The sequence below is a fragment of the Phacochoerus africanus genome, chromosome 4 (assembly GCF_016906955.1).
Source record: "Phacochoerus africanus isolate WHEZ1 chromosome 4, ROS_Pafr_v1, whole genome shotgun sequence".
NCBI lineage: Eukaryota > Metazoa > Chordata > Mammalia > Artiodactyla > Suidae > Phacochoerus > Phacochoerus africanus.
The window spans coordinates 145621351-145638576 of record NC_062547.1 but is presented as its reverse complement, the minus strand read 5'-3'; the positions used below and the strand labels follow the sequence as shown (position 1 = coordinate 145638576).

Below are 17226 nucleotides of genomic sequence, written 5' to 3'. Positions count from 1 at the left end.
TCTCACACATCGTATTTTGGCATGTGAGCAATGCAGACAAACGTATTTCTCACCTCCCTGTTAAACATACACCAACACCTGCTGGCATTGTTTCACATGTACTAAGCTACCTCAATTAAAACAATCTGACTTTTGATGATCAATTCCAGAGCTACATGAAGATTCAATGAGTTAAGAATTTAACCTGTTATTAAGTGACAAGCCTCCCAGTTTCGCCTTGGAAAATCTGGAAGAAAATTAGGAAAAGAGGAAGAAGGGGTTTCTCCGCATGACTATGAATCACCACATGCAATGTATTCACTTTCTGCTGCTCATTTTTTTACTATGATACGGATCCAGGCAGAGTAACTCCGCCTCATCCCTTGGTTTTCAGAAGTCAGATTGCTCGGAGTTAATTCCTTGGCTCCAAGAAGTTTGTCACTACATGTCTGTATCTTTATCTATAGATATTTTTATAACCTAGAAGGACCTTCGGTTTCCCTGCAAAGAGCACCTTTTCTGTTGGTTGGTTTTTGAGGATGGGGGAGGTGCTCCTAGAGACACACACTGCCCCTTAGGTAGGATCTGGCAGGCAGGAGGTAGCTCCTGTGCTCCAAGCCCTCTGCAGTGCATGCAGTGGCTCAGGGCTCACGACTGGTTGGTTGGCAGGGCTTGGAACATCTCTGCACACAGTCAACTCCCTGCTTTAGAGCACCTCCCATAGTTCTGGCCCATTAACCTGAGCACAACAGCTTGATGAATTAATGCTTATATAGGCACTGTTGGCAGCTTCTAATTAAATAATTATGGCTAAGCAGCTGCACGGAAGCTGTTACGTACCCTAGAAAGCCAGCTGTCCATCCTATTGGTCCTAAGATAGAGGAAGAGTTAAGACTTCTGGCCACAAGGTACAAAAGGCAAGCCTATCACAAGCAATATATGTGCTGTGCAATACGAAGGTGCTGTGTACTTGAGCGAGCCTGTCCATGGAGTGATGGAGGGCAAACTGCTCCTCGGCAACCTCTCAGCCAAGAAGGAGGCAATTATATGATCAGAGAACAGAGTCTGTCCAGAGCAATCTAAGGAGGACACAGGGTTACACAGATGAATCTTTAATGAGCACAGAAATGTCACAGAGCTAGTAGACAAATATACTCAGGTCTGGGGTCTCACTTAGATGAGCAAGGGGTCAGAAATCTAGTATGCTCATTTTGAGGGGGTATGGCTGGTAGGTTTTCTTGTATTTGACCGAAGCTTCTTAAGAGGCTGTTCTAAATATTAGAAAGTAGAGAATAAGGTAAATATCACAAATCTAGATTTAAACACTAAGATCCATTTTTTTCCCAAAAGTTAAAAGACATTTGTTTTACAGGATCACAGATAATGTCAGATTCCTTTATGGAAAGCTAGAAAGCTAAAGTCTTATCTCTACACGGGTGGAAAATTCACCAGAAGGAAGAAAGCAGAATCTGACAACTAAGTTCCAACACAGAGAAAAGTATACATTCTAGATCAAGGCCACAGGTAGGGGTACTGGACCAAATAATGCTTGTTATACCCATCAGAATGCTGCTAAACGGAGAGCTGATTTCATTATCCTCCATATGCTGTTCTTTTCATACAATTCATGGGTCTTCACTTCCAAAACCCACACGTGTAACAGTGCAGGACAGGACAACTGGGCCTCCCACAGGCCTTGTCACCAAAGTTTCCAGCACCATCTCCAAATGAATAAACACAACTATAGGCAAAAATCAGTCTAAGATATTCATTGATATTTGAATCTCAAAGGGTATAGATCTGCCTTAAAATAAGAATGGAGAAAAACATACTTCCTATGGACTTCACTTCACCCAACTTCCAGACCTGTTGAAAATCAGCCGTCCATCAAGGAGTCAACTTTACAGACTCATTTCCTCTTCTCCCTTCAGTGATCCCCAGCTTACAGTTTATTTAAAATAATACCATTTCTTAAAATAAGGCATTCTCCACAGTAAATCATCATTTCACCCAACGGACTGCTCTCAAAGAGACGCTCGCTTGTGGAGCTTCCGTACAAGGGTTCCCTCCCTTTTCTCCCTTCTGGTTTCCTTTGATGTCGGTGATGCTATCACCTCTGCTGTCTGCAGATGATTGCACATGAAGGACAATTCTCAAGGATTTGTTCCGTTTAAGGGAATCCTAAATGAAGCTCTGCTTAATTAAGTCTGCAGTGTGCAACTCAAGTCTCAGTACAGACCTCTAAGGAATCAAATCACAAATCTGTAAAGCCTGTAAAAGCAAAAGCAAATTTCAGACTTGGGGTCAGGGGAGGGGTCTTTTGTCAGTCTATACTGCCATCTAGCCAAGATCACTTCGCTCAGAGCAGCATCCATTTGTGTTTTCAACACCCCTGATGAAAGCCAGCCTTCAACAACCAGCCTAAGAGACCCCCAAGTTCAGATTTACAAAAAGAGGCGGTAGCACTTCAGCTGCTCTGACTCTACCAACGTCCTGTGGACCAAGAGCCAAGTTCTAACCATCACCTTGTCTTCATAATTTTGTACGTGGCAAACAGACGTAGGTGTTTATCTTCATTCCACCTATACCAACATTACATGTACCTTGTGATTTCTGAAGCCTTCAAATGTCCTTTGACTTTATTGGAAAACCCAAAGTTGCCTTAGGTAAGACATGAGAACTGATTATAACTGCTAATCCTCTAGCCATACCACAAGAGTTAAAACAAACCTCAAAATAGTGTTCCTTAGACATTCACTGAACATGCAGACCACACATACCTGGCAAGGGAATCCATACACATGAAAAACAAGAAGAACCCTTTGCACTTACGGTAGAAGACATACTCAGTGTAACTTGACCAGATCTTGTCATCTGTATATTGGTTGACGAAAGATGCTGTCACTGAGGAGTTACAGGCCACCATGTGGAATCCACACTCTGACAACATATCAAAAGCCCTTTCCAGATGCTTGAATTTGAGATAAAATCTGGAGGTGTATCTTTCTGGGGCTCGGTCGGGGTCTCTGCTCTCATTCAAAGTTTCTCCAAAGACCTCCTTTGCCAAGGAAATCCTTCCACAAACCAAAATCCGGGGAACTCTCCGAAACTTGGCGTCTGTCTGCCCCTCTCTGCCCATGGTGCAGGACCCCCTGTAACCGACAGTGATGAAACCCCACTTGCGGTCGGCCGGGAGCAGGGAGGAAGGGGGGCAGAGCCTCGTGTCGCTGCCTTGGGAGGCATCTTCAAAGTCACTATGGCAGAATTCATCTGGGCTTTGCTTGACTTCGTCGGGGGTCAGGAGTTTGACCAAGTCTGGGAGCTGGAAGTACTCCGCTTCCCTTTTCAGCCTTCCCCTTTCTGGAAAGTGATCAGGCAGGACCACCTGCCTGTCCCTGAGATAGTCCAGAATATAACGGAACAAGAATCCATCTCTGTCAATGAAAACCCTTCCCTTGGAGTCCTTGGCCAGATCGTTAGCTGTGTCTCTCTTCGGGGAAAACATTTTCCACAGGAGGGAATGAGGGATGCTTATTAATGTGGAATGGCGAGTGAAATAAACCTGACCCCCAACATTCAGCTCCACGACCTCGGGGAAGGAGTTGGGAACTGCAGCCCCCTGTTCTCGAGCATAATAACGACCACAGTTTCCACTCAGAGCCATGGTCCCTCTTTTCTTCTCCTATTTTGATGTGAAGGTGCAAAATCCAATGGAGTCACAGCCTGCTCCTTTGTATCAACTTGGAAGGGAGGGAAAAGATGCTAACTTGTTCAAAACAACCTCCTCTTACCCCGGTTTTTTTTTTTTTTCCCCCAAGAAAGCAAAATTTCAAAGAGTCCACAGGTGAAGCGATGCTGCAAAAGTAGTTTAAACCCTGGCAGGTGAGGAGCTATTACTTCATGGAATATAATCAACTCATCTCCACCTGATCTTCCCCCAAGCTCAGTAGGCAGGGCAGGCCAGGTCCCCAGTTACTGAGAGGTCTGTCTGAAGGAAAAGAGAGAAAATTATTTCCTCAAACCCAGCATGAGTCAGAAAAAGAAAAAAAGAAAAAAAAAAAAAAAGGAGGAGAAAGAAAGGGAGGGAGGGAGGAAAGCAGGGGAGGGAGGGAGGGAGAGATTATTTTACATAAGCAGCCCTGGAACTACTGATTTCAGCCATTCAACTAAGCCATAGCTTCTCTCAAGCTATTTTGTGTCTACCTATCTATTCATATTCCTCTGTCTCCAGCATTTCAGTATTAAAAACATCTCCATTTTTATTTCAGCATTAAAAAGGAATATGCAATTTTCAACTTCTAAAAGGGGATTTTTTTTCTTCTTCTTCTTCTGGCTAGAGAGGGAGAGCAATAAGCCTGGGAACTTACCTTAGCGAATGCTGGAAACACAGTTCTTGTGAAGAAATACCCATTTGCGAAGCCGTCCAAATCCACAGCCACACACAGTCTGGAGCTTGTCAAATCCCAAAGAGGGAAAGGACAGAGGTATCGATGAAAAGTGCCAGAGAGATGTGCTCTTAGAAAATAATAATTATATATATATATATATATATATAAATATTTATATAAGTGTATATTTGCGTATATGTATGTAGATATGTAGATATCCACTCCCGGCCTCAAGTTAAAACAAGTCACAAAAAAGTTAAACCGTGACGAGAGGTGGTTGGATTGAAAAAGCAAGGCAGAGAAAAATATTCAACCAAAGCCTCTCCAGGGGAAGAAAAAAAAAAATCCAACCTTTGGAAAGAATCCTTAAAAGAGAAGAGAGTTGCAAGAGGTGCTGGGACTTAGAAGCTTTGCAGAAAGCCCAGAAGCAGAAAGAAAGACAGATGTGCCCTGCTGGGGTGCCAGGTAGTCACCCCACCTGCCGGCAAGGGCAAGCGGACTCCCATGTTCCCAGCCAGGTGGGAGCCGGCAGCCGCCGCTGCGCAGAGATGCGGGCGAGGGGCTCGGGCTCCGGCTCCTCGGCGGCGGCGGCGGCTCTGGGTGGATCCACAGTTCCCAGTGCAGTTAGGATGCTGTTGTTTCAGCAGTGCAGGCAAGAAACCATCCAGGGAAATGACTATTACATCATCTTAAAGGAATATGGCTTGGAGGAAGCGGAGGCAGCTCCGAGTCACGTCCTCCCCGGTGACAGGTCGCCAGGACTGCACGGGAACGCCGCGCTCTGGCCGTGGGCACGCGACTCCCGGGGCGCGCTGGGGCTTGGGGCGGGGACCAGCGCTGCCTAGCCACTTCCCTCCCGTCCTGCCCGCGAGTCTGGAGTTTCCTTTGCTTTGCCCTTTTTCTTGTCTTTAGACCTCCACCGCCACCCCCAGCCGCCGGAAACAACCCCTTCACCCATTGGTGAGATAAACACAGCGATTTTTCATTAACAAAAAACCCCCAACAACCCCTTTGCGCACGTGCACTGAATTTCTGCCCAAGGGCAAATTTCCCCCTCTAAAGCTTGTTTAAGAAAACAAACAAACAACAGCAACAAAACACCCAGTGACCCCGGTGTTCAACCTACAGAAGGGCTTTTTTTTTTCTCCAATCAGAGAGGATCAAACCATATTCTCTCAGTTGCGCTCTCTTGTCTTTTCCTTCTCCATCACTCCGCCACCCCTACCCCAGCAAATAAATAAGCATTTAGTAAATGAATATATACATCCATGCACGCATGCAATCTCTGGAATTAATGGTGCTCTTTCAAAAGAATACACGAAGCACTGGTACCTTCAGAAAACTCAGAGTTCCTGTCAGTAAGGCGTTATCTTAGCTGCCATGTAAGAAATTGTTACCTGCAACCTTTTTCAGGGGTTGTTTCCTTACTGAGCATCTCTTTGGATGTGGCCGGCCCCCTCCCATTTCATCCCAAGAGGACTCTGGTGGAAGACACGCCTGCTAAGAGACATTTTACTCCTGTCCCAGAGGGTTCCCTTAAGTGCATCGTTAGACTTTCAGAAAGGCATTTCCAGGGCAACCTAATCCACTAACAAAGTGCTTCCAGTTGATCCTGCCAGTCAATAATGGCCCAGCCAACAGCTTACAGTAAGTCAGCCATTTCCCCTTTAAAACACCAATGTCTTAGGACTCACATTCCTAATGAGAATATAGTACTTTGTCGATGAATAATATATGTGAGGCACACTCCATTCCAAACAACTGCTATTAAAAAAACCCCAAAACCAAAAGTGGACAGGAAAGTATGAATTAGATCCATTTGATGGGACACACGTGTTTATTGCCAACTCTTGCCCCAAGAATTAGCTTGAACATAGACTCAGCAGTCATGTAAATTAATTTCTAATTTAACACTCTTTTCTTTCACTAAGTATCAGGTTACTGAACACATTCAGAGTATTAGCTAACACTCTAACACCTAATTATAGTTGACTTTGTTTCTTTAACTAATATATTAACCTGTTCTGGCCTTAATCATTGGGATTTTAACGCTGGACCAGTCAAGGAAATGTTTATTATTTGGTGCACTCATATCGCCATCTAGTGTCCCTATGCTATCACTGCAGATGTGTATCTGGCAACCTACTTGAGCCCAAAGTTAGAGTTTTCCTTTATTTTAAAGTTTTTTTTTTATAGTGATTTGAGCTTTACCTGAACGATTCTGTTCATCAAAATTACAAAGTAAACAGTTATTTGCCATCAGATCCAGGGTATAAATAAGTTTGAATTTATGCTTACTAAGTACCGAATTTGTCCACAGTTAAAAGCCAATTGTTTAATATCTAACGGAGTAGGGCAGTATGCCATGACAATGACTTTGGAGATGGGCTATTAAAATATTTGAGGGGCAATTTGGCAGGAAGTAAAGAATGAGAGGAAGAAAAAAAACCGTGATCCTGTAAAGCTCAAAGGAACTTGAGAAATGGAATCACCATCTCCTCTTAGAGCTACAGAGGCTGAGTACCAGAGAGGGAAAGCTTTTGCACAGGGCCACACAGCTGTGGAGCATGAGGGTAGGGTTTAGATCATTGCCTATTCAGTACCATCAATGTTTTGTTTTTAACATTATGGATTCTAGAATAAAGATGGAGAGGCGGCAAATAAAGAAACACATGTTTGTTTCGCATTTCTTTCTTTTTTTTGTCTTTTTGCCATTTCTTGGGCCGCTCCTGTGGCATATGGAGATTCCCAGGCTAGGGGTCTAATCGGAGCTGTAGCCACTGGCCTACATCAGAGCCACAGCAACGCGGGATCCGAGCTGCGTCTGCGACCTACACCATGGCTCACAGCAACGCTGGATCCTTAACCCACTGAGCAAGGCCAGGGATTGAACCTGCAACCGCATGGTTCCTAGTCAGATTCGTTAACCACTGAGCCATGACAGGAACTCCTGTTATGCATTTCAAAAACAAAAAAAAAAAACAGCAAGTCATTGAAAAGAATTGTTAGTAATAAGTGAAATTGCAAGGCTAAAATATCCTTACAATTTAAAAGAAGAGTGTTCTAAATTTCAAAAATGAGGAGCTCTGTTCATTGATCTGGGTTTCATAGGTTAGGATATTTTTTGAGACCAGTCGTTCTTAAGGTTTTGGGGGAAAGGGCTGCTTGGAGAATCTTAGAAAATCTAGGAGATGAATACACAAGCATAAAAGTTGGCATTCCATGTCCAGGGCAGAACCTCTGAGGAAGAACTGAGGAATGAGAGGAGCCAGGGAGATCACGTGGCCAGCACTCCTCAAATGTTGACTCTTTTTGAAATGAGGTCACACACACACACTCAAAGAGAAACACCCTGAGGAGGACTGAAAAAAAAAAGAAAGAAAGCATGCGCCAGATGACCTTCACCTTGTGAACTGTGGGTGGACCACACCTGACATGCACTCTGAATTCCCATTTTTCAATAAACACCGTAACTATCTTAGGCTTTGCACACTTGTATTGCTGCCCAGCGTTTTGTGCTAAAAATGTTAATTTATTATAATAAACTATTCAAACTGGAGCAACTATTTGCTAGCCCTCTTTAGGACTTTTGCATCTACCTGGAGCCTCAAGAAATTGAGAGGGTGTTGATCTCTCACTTTTGAGAGGTCAGGGGTTTCCTTCAAGATTGGCCTGAAGCTTATTCGTGTTGGCGTCTGTAGACTCTAGGCGAACATCCTCTGATCAGCACCCTTTGTTGTTCCTTTAGTCTCAGGGATGCAAAGGATTGAGAAGTGAGATTAAACAGATAAGAGGCTTGCAGGAAACAAAGCAGTATGCCATGTAGAGAGAGATAAATAGTGCTGGAGTAAGCGAGTGTGTCTCAGGGTGTCTCAGGGAGGTTGACAGTAAGCCTGGCTGTTTGGTGCCTGAACAAGAGGCAAGAAGCCAAGTCTGTCTGGGCTGTAGGTGTCTTCCTGTCCTTCGTGTCAGCAGATAACACCGCGAGGGTTATTCTTCTCTTCTGGCAGCTCTCTGCTGAAGCTTTGTAGGATGCAACGCTCAGCCGAGGGCTGAACACACAACAATGGGTTTCCCTCTAGGGAAGAGCAAGGAAGAATGTTCCACTCTGCGCTTGTAATAGTCAAGCCTAGAGCACATCGAGACACACCATGGATAAACTGTGGGATTGATAAAGTGTGTCTCAGCTTCTGTTTCCTGTTCCCCACTTCCACACATCCCCGTAGCTATGAATGTTGAAGACTACATCCTCGAGAGGACAGTTTTAATTTGGGAATAATGTGATCATCTCCCACACCCACACCCCTAACACATCCTTGAGTTTCCACTCAAGCAGAGGTAGCTTTTATGCTGACTGCCTTTGTTATCAGGGAGGGAATTGATCTCATAAACTTCCTCCTACTAAGATACCCCGCACTCACTGGGTTACATGCCCCCAAGGACTCCTGCATTATCACCATCTCCTTAATAGCTGCCGTTTATGAAGGGCCAGCCCTTGAGTCCTCTCAGCAGTCACTGCCCCTCTCCCAGCCCTCCCTGACTGGTGGTGTAACATTGGACAGGAGATTCGATGTCTCTGAGCCAGGGTAACATGGAAATAATGAGAAGACCTGCCTCTCGGGTGTGCTGGGCAGATTAAAGACTGATCTGCATGCAGGACCCCCTAGCACATATCCCAGCTCTAGGTGAGCACTTAGTAAATGCCAGCAGTCCTTGTGATAGTGGGAGAAGCAGCCATATTTGCCGTTATTAAACTCAGGCTGAGGCATAAAGAGGTTACGAAAGATGCCCAGAGACTGAAATTCAGTTCTACCTCCGAAGTCTTTGCTCTTCCTACTATGCAGTGTCAGGTAAAGATCACTGCTTGTTATAAATGATACCAGTCCTAGGGAGATTTCAGGCTTTGGTGGGGGAACGGGTGGCGGAAGGAGGCCCTGAATCATCAATGTTATCATGGTTCAAAATTAACCAACCAGCCAAGGATGCGTCCCTGGTAGCCTTTCATCCATCCACACTGATTTACTAAGTAGCTATGTTGTGTCCAGCACAGTGCTAGGCACAAAGCTGAATTCTCCACAATCTCTGAACTCAAACACTGACGCACACATACACACACACACTGAAAAGCCTAGCACTATAAGACAGAAGTGATAAAGTTCTTGATTCTTGAGTACTGTGTCCTGTTTGCAGAAAGACACCTGCTGCCGTCTTCAGCGCTGGGTCCTACATAGTTCACATATGAGTTGCACAAATCACTTAACTTCAGATAGCCTGTGCTGCCACATCTATAAAAAGAAGCTGCCTCCCCTTATAGACATACCATGTCTGATGGCAAAAGAAAGCTAAAATACAGCTGCCCAATCTTCGGAGACATACTAGGAAGTGATTTGCAATGTAAGAAACAGCGGGAAAAATCAGCAGTGATTTTTTTGTTAAAATCAAGCCTCGCAAGAAAGAATTTGGATTAGAGTTACATCATTTTAGAGCTGGAGTGGGAGGCCCTTCGAGGTCACCCACTGCAGCCTCAGTTCCACCTAAAAGTTTGAGGTAATGGCAAACAGTCAGTCTAATTACCTGTCTCAAGGCCTCTCCCTGAAAATACTCTTGAACTTGACTCCCAAGACATGAATAAATAGCTAAAGCTGTTTGTACAACCCCAGAGCCTCTGAAAGGAAGTCTGAGGATATAGTGCTTCCAAGCGAACTCATTTTAAGATCGAGTTTCCAAAAAATTGTATGCTGCTCTGAAAAGAGAGTAGGGATGGCTCTTCACGTCTGAAGGTAACACCTTTCAGGTTTCTCTTCAAAACCAGGTTGCTTTCCTGGGACCAAGGGTCAAAGTTAGGAGGGCCTGATTCAATCTTGAATGTGAGTGGAGCCAAGTCCACATAGGCATTTGAAACTGCGATCTTGTCTGCATGAACCTCATCTGACGGAAATACGATCTTCCCTAAAAAGGATTGGAGAATGAGGGACGAAAAGAACACAGCTGCCCAGCTAGCAAACAATCGGTTCTGGCAAGTGCACGGGCAATATTTGAGAAGCCGCAATGAAAAACAAATTCGGTCGACCCTTGCCTTCCTCTACAGCCCTGCCCCTGCCAACCCACGTGACCGTGGTGTGTCGTTCACGGTGTGACACGTGTGTTGTGTCATGCATGTTTCCACAGTCCTTACTGCGTTTGCTCTGCGTTACGCAACACACCCCTTGGTAAAAGAGCAGCGTAAACCGTAAACCAGGAATTGTCAACCTTTCATCCTCTACCTAGGAAACCCATGTTGCCTTTCCAAACTATGCCAACAGATACCAGCAACATCAAATCAGAAAATGCTGAGGCGTTACGGTTCAAAAACACTTATTTATTTAAAAAGCTATCTGTCAGAAATTGCAGGAACATGTCAGGGGTCTCTAGAGTGAGTGCATTTTAATGTTTTTCTAACTAGTTTTATATATGCGTAAATGAAATGTATTGAACTCCCTGAGGCAACTTGCAGGCAACAGAGTTTGAAAATCCTAGTTATCATAAAAAGGAACAGGTTTTAGAATCAGGCTGAGCAAGGTGTGAAAGAGGTACCTACCAGCTCTGTGATCATGAGCTAATCACTTTTGCTCTCTGAGGAGAGTCTGTCTTCTCCCGCATATATTACAGACAGAAAAATCCACTTTGCAAGATTGATAGGAGGATTAGAGATAAGGCTCTTAAAGTGCTTGGCACGGAGCAAAGGTTCAATAGGTAAAGAGCAACGAGCTTGTATTTATGCTTGGTGCGGTCACCTCCTCTGTCCCTCTCTCTCCACTTTCTGCGCATACCCCATGCGTCTGTGTGAATGAGTGAGCAGAAGGGGACCACATTACTTATTCATGCCGACGATGTGGCTGGTCCCTTTTCTAAACGTCTGCTTCTCATGGTGAGGGGAAGAGGATAAAGGAAAGGAATACTGGAAATTCTAGACTGTTCTTGGAGATGGATAACTCATTAATGTAACAACATATTCCCTGCCTTCGAAAGGAGCTATCCCTTACCAAGAATGATGAATAGAGAGAAGCAAATGAAGACCCTGGCTCAGAGTTCCCATCATGGCTCAGCGGTCACAAACCTGACTAGTATCCATGAGGATGCAGGTTCGATCCCTGGCCTTGCTCAGAGGGCCAGGGATCCAGCATGGCTGTGAGCTGTGGTGTAGGTCACAGATGCGGCTGGGATCCCACGTGGCTGTGGACATGGTGTAGGCCGGCAGCTGCAGCTCAGATTCAACCCCTTGGGCTGCTGGTGCCACACTAAAAGGACAAAAAAGAAAAAAAAAAAAGAGGCTGTCTCATTCAAAATATCCCACGTCCTTTTATGGTAATTTAGCATTCACTTTGGTGTAGCCACTGTTTGCAGAAGGCATGTTTCACAGCTGAATCCAAATGTTAACCTCATAGTTTGAGATGAATCTTACCAGTGGCATCTGCGGATGGGGAACAGCAAGAAGAGCGAAGGGCAAAGACCAAATACCACATGGAAAGATTCAGATGAGAACAAAACTGAACTGGTTCATTGGAGGATCTGCGAAGTCCAAGAGGGCCATGTCAGGGATGCTCTGAAACACCGTTCGAATAGCCAGCACACTCTTCCCCCTGCCTTGCGAGTTATCTGCAGGACATCCATGAAAGAGATCATTCTTCATTCATCCTCCTGTCTCCCAGAAGCTAGTACAGGATCTGGCATCTGGAAGACACTCAATTCTTCTTGAATTTAATTGCAGGAGCAGGAGTGTTTTCAAGAGTGGCATGCACACATACACACACACACACACACAACTGTTAGGTTAAGAAACTGATAGGACGTGTCAGAATGACCTATTGGTTGGGAGTATAAAGTGGTTGATTTCAGTTTAGTTCTCAAAACATTGAGACCGCTGTGCTATTAGTGATCTTTGCATTTAAGCGGGTCCCAGAGAAGTCCACTAACTGCAAAAATAGCCTTTCTTGGAGTTCCTGTCATGGCTCAGCAGAAACGAATCTGACTAGTACCCATGAGGATGCAGGTTTGATCCCTGGCCTCGCTTAGGGGGTTAGGGTTCCAGCGTTGCCGTGAGGGAGCTGTGGTGTAGGTCAAAGATGCATCTTGGATCTGGTATTGCTGTGGCTGAAGCAATAGGCCAGCAGCTACAGCTCTGATTTGATCCCTAGCCTGGGAACGTCTGTATGCCAAGGGTGTGGGGACAAAACAAAACGAAACAGAACAAAAAAAGCCTTTCTTAACTCACTACAGCAAAGAGGTCATTCAAGCACCCACTCCCTGTTCAGTTAAAACGGATGAAAAAAAGAGAGACCATTGGAAGGAACACCCCTGGAAGAGGCACGTTTTTAGTTTCAAGATTGCACTGGCATCAGTTTAAAATATTCATGTCGGTGTCTACAGCCAAACAAATGAACAAAACTAACAAATAAAACTGACTGACTGCCAGACATTTTCGCATACATTTCCTTTTGTAATTCCTACAGCAATCCTGACCTGTTGGCGTTGTAGGGAGAACAGAAGAGCCTCCAAGGGGTAAAATTATCAGGAAGACATCACACCCAATTTGTCTGATCCCAAAGCCCCCTTTTAACTACACCGAACTTATTTAGGCATAATTCCTTTTATTAAATAGTCTCAATCTGAATCTAATATTTGGATTTGCTCACACAGAGCAACAAGTCATTCCTAGCCTAGGTCTCTCTTATATCCCCAATCCTAGTTCTGTGCCTGGTCCAGAGAAAGTGTTCCAAATGTATTTGTCAAGGTTTGTTAGAATGAGTGAGTGAAGAAATAAGTAAATACACTCATAAATGAATAAATGAAGACACCACCAAGTGAGACAATGGTATCCAGAAATCATGGCCACATACAGCAAGAGTCCGATCTCAAGTGCTGTGTCTAATTTTCTCTGCTCCTGCAATTTCGGTTCCAAATGGAAGATTGAATCCAAAAATGAAAAAGGGCTCCAAAATGGAAAAACAAAAGTTTCTCATAACAACATCAGAGGATTGGCCCTCCATAAATCCACAAGAACGAGTAATATAGATGTATACATTTATGTTCCAAAATTTAAACGCTTTCAGAAATAAGAAAGTGCTTTGGGGATAAAGCTAAAATCCCAGAGTTGTTTTTTTTGTTTTTTTTTTTACAGGCTTAGATGATGAAAAAAAAAATAGGACTGACTTAAAAAAAAAAAATCTTGACAAGGTACCAGGCAATTCTAATCCAGTCATTTTATGCATCAGTCACCCTGCATCCTCTCCAAAAATGTGTGTGGAATGAAGAGTGGAGTCGAAAGGCCTGGTAATGATCCACCTGTGCGGACACACATACTGGGCACAAGATTTAAGGCGTCAAATACACAATTCAAATGGGAGCTGGGAAAGAGAACTCTTTTGCTGCATAACGCAGATGTGCACAGCTGCTGCCAAGGCCATCGCCCATTACCTAGGTGGACAAGGATCTGAGCCTCAAGCGTACCTCCCAATCACCCCAGGGTCTCTCCACATGACAGGCTGGTTGGCAAAGTGTGGTTCCAATGGCTGCCAAGGGATATTAGGCAATTGTTTGAAATAGAGCCAGTGTCATATATCTTCCTGATAAATCTGGTTTCCATTTATCAGGAAAAAGAATGCCTGGGAACAAATGGAGTAACACACACAGAAAGATTTATGTATTGCATAGAAACTGGATTCAACCTGATGTCTCTTGACCAGCCTCTTGAATTTTTCATATATGCAAACGAGATCTGGAGAGTAGTTACATACAGCTATGTGGTTGAAGTGCCATTACACGGAACACAGAGGCTAAGATTACCCCTAAACAGGACATTAAACATAATCGTAAATTAAGATGGAAAATTAGAGAAATGGCGAGGGATACAAGAGAGAGGGATTTCTGATTTGTACCCAAAACTGTAAGGAAATGCATTCCTCTTACTGCCTTTTTGCCCAAGAACATTTATACCTATAAGTCTAAAGAAAAAAAAGAGACCAATGGGGAGTTCCCGTCGTGGCGCAGTGGTGAACGATTCTGACTAGGAACCATGAGGTTGCAGGTTCGATCCCTGGCCTCGCTCAGTGGGTTAAGGATCCGGCGTTGCCATGAGCTGTGGTGTAGGTCTCAGATGAGGCTCGGATCTGGCATTGCTGTGGCTGTGGTGTAGGCCGGTGGCTACAGCTCCAATTAGACCCCTAGTCTGGGAACCTCCATATGCCATGGGTGAGGCCCTAAAAGGACAAAAAGACAAAAAGAAAGAAAGAAAGAAAGTGACCCATGGGAAGGAGTGCACTTTCAGAACACTGGTGCTGCACATTTTTAACTGCCCCTTCCCAAAAAAGCTGACCTACAGAGCCACTGGCTAATCCGAGTCCAGATAGAGTCCCTTCCCAGAAAAGCCATTAGCTAATGACATCTAAGGTTGTTGAAGTCCAACAACAAAAACCTCTTGAGCTCCTTTGAAATCCCTCTTTTGCTCCATGTCTCTTATTATCATTCATTTACTCAAATACTTACACATCTATTTATTCAAAGAACGATGTTAGACGCGGTGGAGGAGGCAGTGGTTAATCAAACAGGAGATTTTCCCTCAACAACCTCATAATCCAGGAGGGCCAAACAACATAGCCTGGGTCCAAAGTGGAGCGAGATAACCAACGCATGGAAGAGAGTGACAAGTGGACTTAACAGAAGTGGGACCTGCGAGTTCTCTCCGTGGTGCAGTAGGTTAAGAATCCGACTGCAGCAGCCCAGGTCACTGAGGAGGCACATGTGTGATCCCTGGTCTGGTGCCGTGGGTTAAGGATCTGGCATTGCCTCAGCTCTGGCATAGGTCACAGCTGAGGCTCGGATTTAATCCCCGGTTCCACACGGCATGAGAGCAACCATAAAAATAAAATAAATAAAATAAAAATAAAGAGAGAGAAGTGGGACCAGCTGTATAGCACAGGGAACTCTACCTAATATTCTGTGATAACCTAGGTGGGGAAAAAATCTTTAAAAAAAAAGGGATATATCTCCATGTATAACTGAATGGCTTTGTTGTACAGCAGACATTATCACAACATTGTAAATCAACTATAATTTAATAAAACTTAAAAAAAAGAGCAGTGGAGAAAGTTCTATGCAAGAGGTACAAACAGAGCTGACCAAAATAAAGTCATTTTTTGAAACTCCAAAGAACATCATGTCTAGCACAAAGTGCCCATGAATAAGTTATTGATGGACTAAAGACAGTGCCACTTTGCATCCCTACACACTTACTGGCCTTTAAGTCAGAGGCACTCACTTAGAACTCATTTAGAACTGCCCCAAACCCAGCTGATTCATTAAAGTTCGGATGCTCTCAGAAATATTTTATATGTCTATATAAATGTAAGCCCATTACAGCACCCATTATAGCTCTAGTCCGGACAGTTAATTTAAATTTGATCCTCAGCCAGTGAGGACCTGAGTCACTTGAGAGGTCCCTCCCAATCTTTTTCTTTTATATATACTCCTCGTCATTACCTGTGTGTCGGTGAACACTTGGGTTTGAGATGGCTGAAAAAAGGAGTGGAATGACGGTGCTAAGGATTCTACTAAAGATCAGGAAGCTCCTGCAACAGCTCCACATACCTCCGAGGAGATGAGCCTCACGGCAGCCTGGAACGACTCACCAACACCATGAAAGCTAAATGGAAGAAATACATGGCCAGAGGCATGTCACAGCTTCAGGAGACGTGAGGAGAAAGAAGAGCAACTGCCAAAGTATGATATCCATAGCACATTCCCAAGGATGCTGCAAGAGTCTCACAGAACACCCGTGTCCTGAACATATGTATTTCCAGGAACAGGTTCCCACAAAAAATGGGGTATGCTTCTAGTTCCAGGCTGGGGGATAGAGGTGGAGGCGGATCCAAAACACTGTTTCTATTTTAGACACCCCAAGAGTCCTGTAATTAAGGGTATCCTGAGGGTTTGGGGAGGTTAACTTTCTGTAATCAATAGCTGTTCTTTAAGGCAATTGTGTAACACAGAGGAGATCTAATAAAAGAACATGAGTTGCTTTTGTTCAGGATGCAAAACCCAACAATCTTATGAGTAATTTTGGTCACCTGGCATTACTGCAAATAAAACTTTCCTGGTTTATTAATCTAGTATTTACAACGTGGGCCTAGAAAGGGAAAGACACCTGCAAAGAAATACCAAAACAAAACTTAAATCCTCAGAATGCTTTTTTTTTTTTTTTTTTCCTATGCAAGGAAACGTTAGAGCATTATGGTTAAAAGTGGAGGTTTTGATATCAGGCAGTTCCGGGACCAAATCATAGCTCCATCATTTACCAGCTGGGAAAGTTACATGACATTTTTAGTCACAATTTTCACATCTGTAAAATGAATAAAAACTAGTTCTTTATAGAGATTTTGTGAGAACCAAATAAGAGAATGTATAGTGAGTACTTAGTTCATCACCAGCTTATTCATCACCAGCTTGGAGTACTCACCAAATGTAGCTTGGGTTTTTTTAAGCCTATTTCCTCAAACCTGTTCTAGATTATTAGTTCCCTAGAGCAGAGGGTAGAGCCACACCATTAACTGGCCAATCCTCATTCTGTGCCCCTTGCAGGTTTGGAGGGAAGGAAGCAGGGCAGCCACAAAAATCCTCTTTAGGGTGCAGAGCCTCCGACTGAGAGAAGTTTTGGATAAGTCCAAGGCTACCATATGTTGGTGTCACGACATTACTTGCCTGGATAGCACACTTTTGCCTTGCCACATTGTCAGTGTCACCATCCCTGGCCCCACGCAGCTCCAGTCTTTGCTCCTTGTTTGTTACCTGTCACTAGTCCCAGCGTGGTTTCTTGTCCATAGGATGT

At 44.1% G+C, this 17226-nt stretch overlaps 1 protein-coding gene across 2 annotated transcripts in view; it reads right to left on the bottom strand.

Moving 5' to 3' along the window:
* Positions 1-5096, bottom strand: part of KCTD16 (potassium channel tetramerization domain containing 16) — a 267120-nt gene extending 262024 nt beyond the window's left edge. Inside the window, exons 1-3 of one of the 2 annotated variants that reach the window (XM_047778945.1) lie at positions 4846-5096; positions 4347-4431; positions 2812-3967 (exon numbers count right to left, since the gene is read on the bottom strand). In XM_047778945.1, the coding sequence (XP_047634901.1) occupies positions 2812-3643 (832 nt within the window). In that variant the 5' untranslated portion in view covers positions 3644-3967; positions 4347-4431; positions 4846-5096. Of the gene's footprint in view, positions 1-2811; positions 3968-4346 lie in introns of both variants that reach the window. The other variant, XM_047778944.1, reaches the window with a different exon arrangement.
* Positions 5097-17226: the final 12130 nt, after the last annotated feature.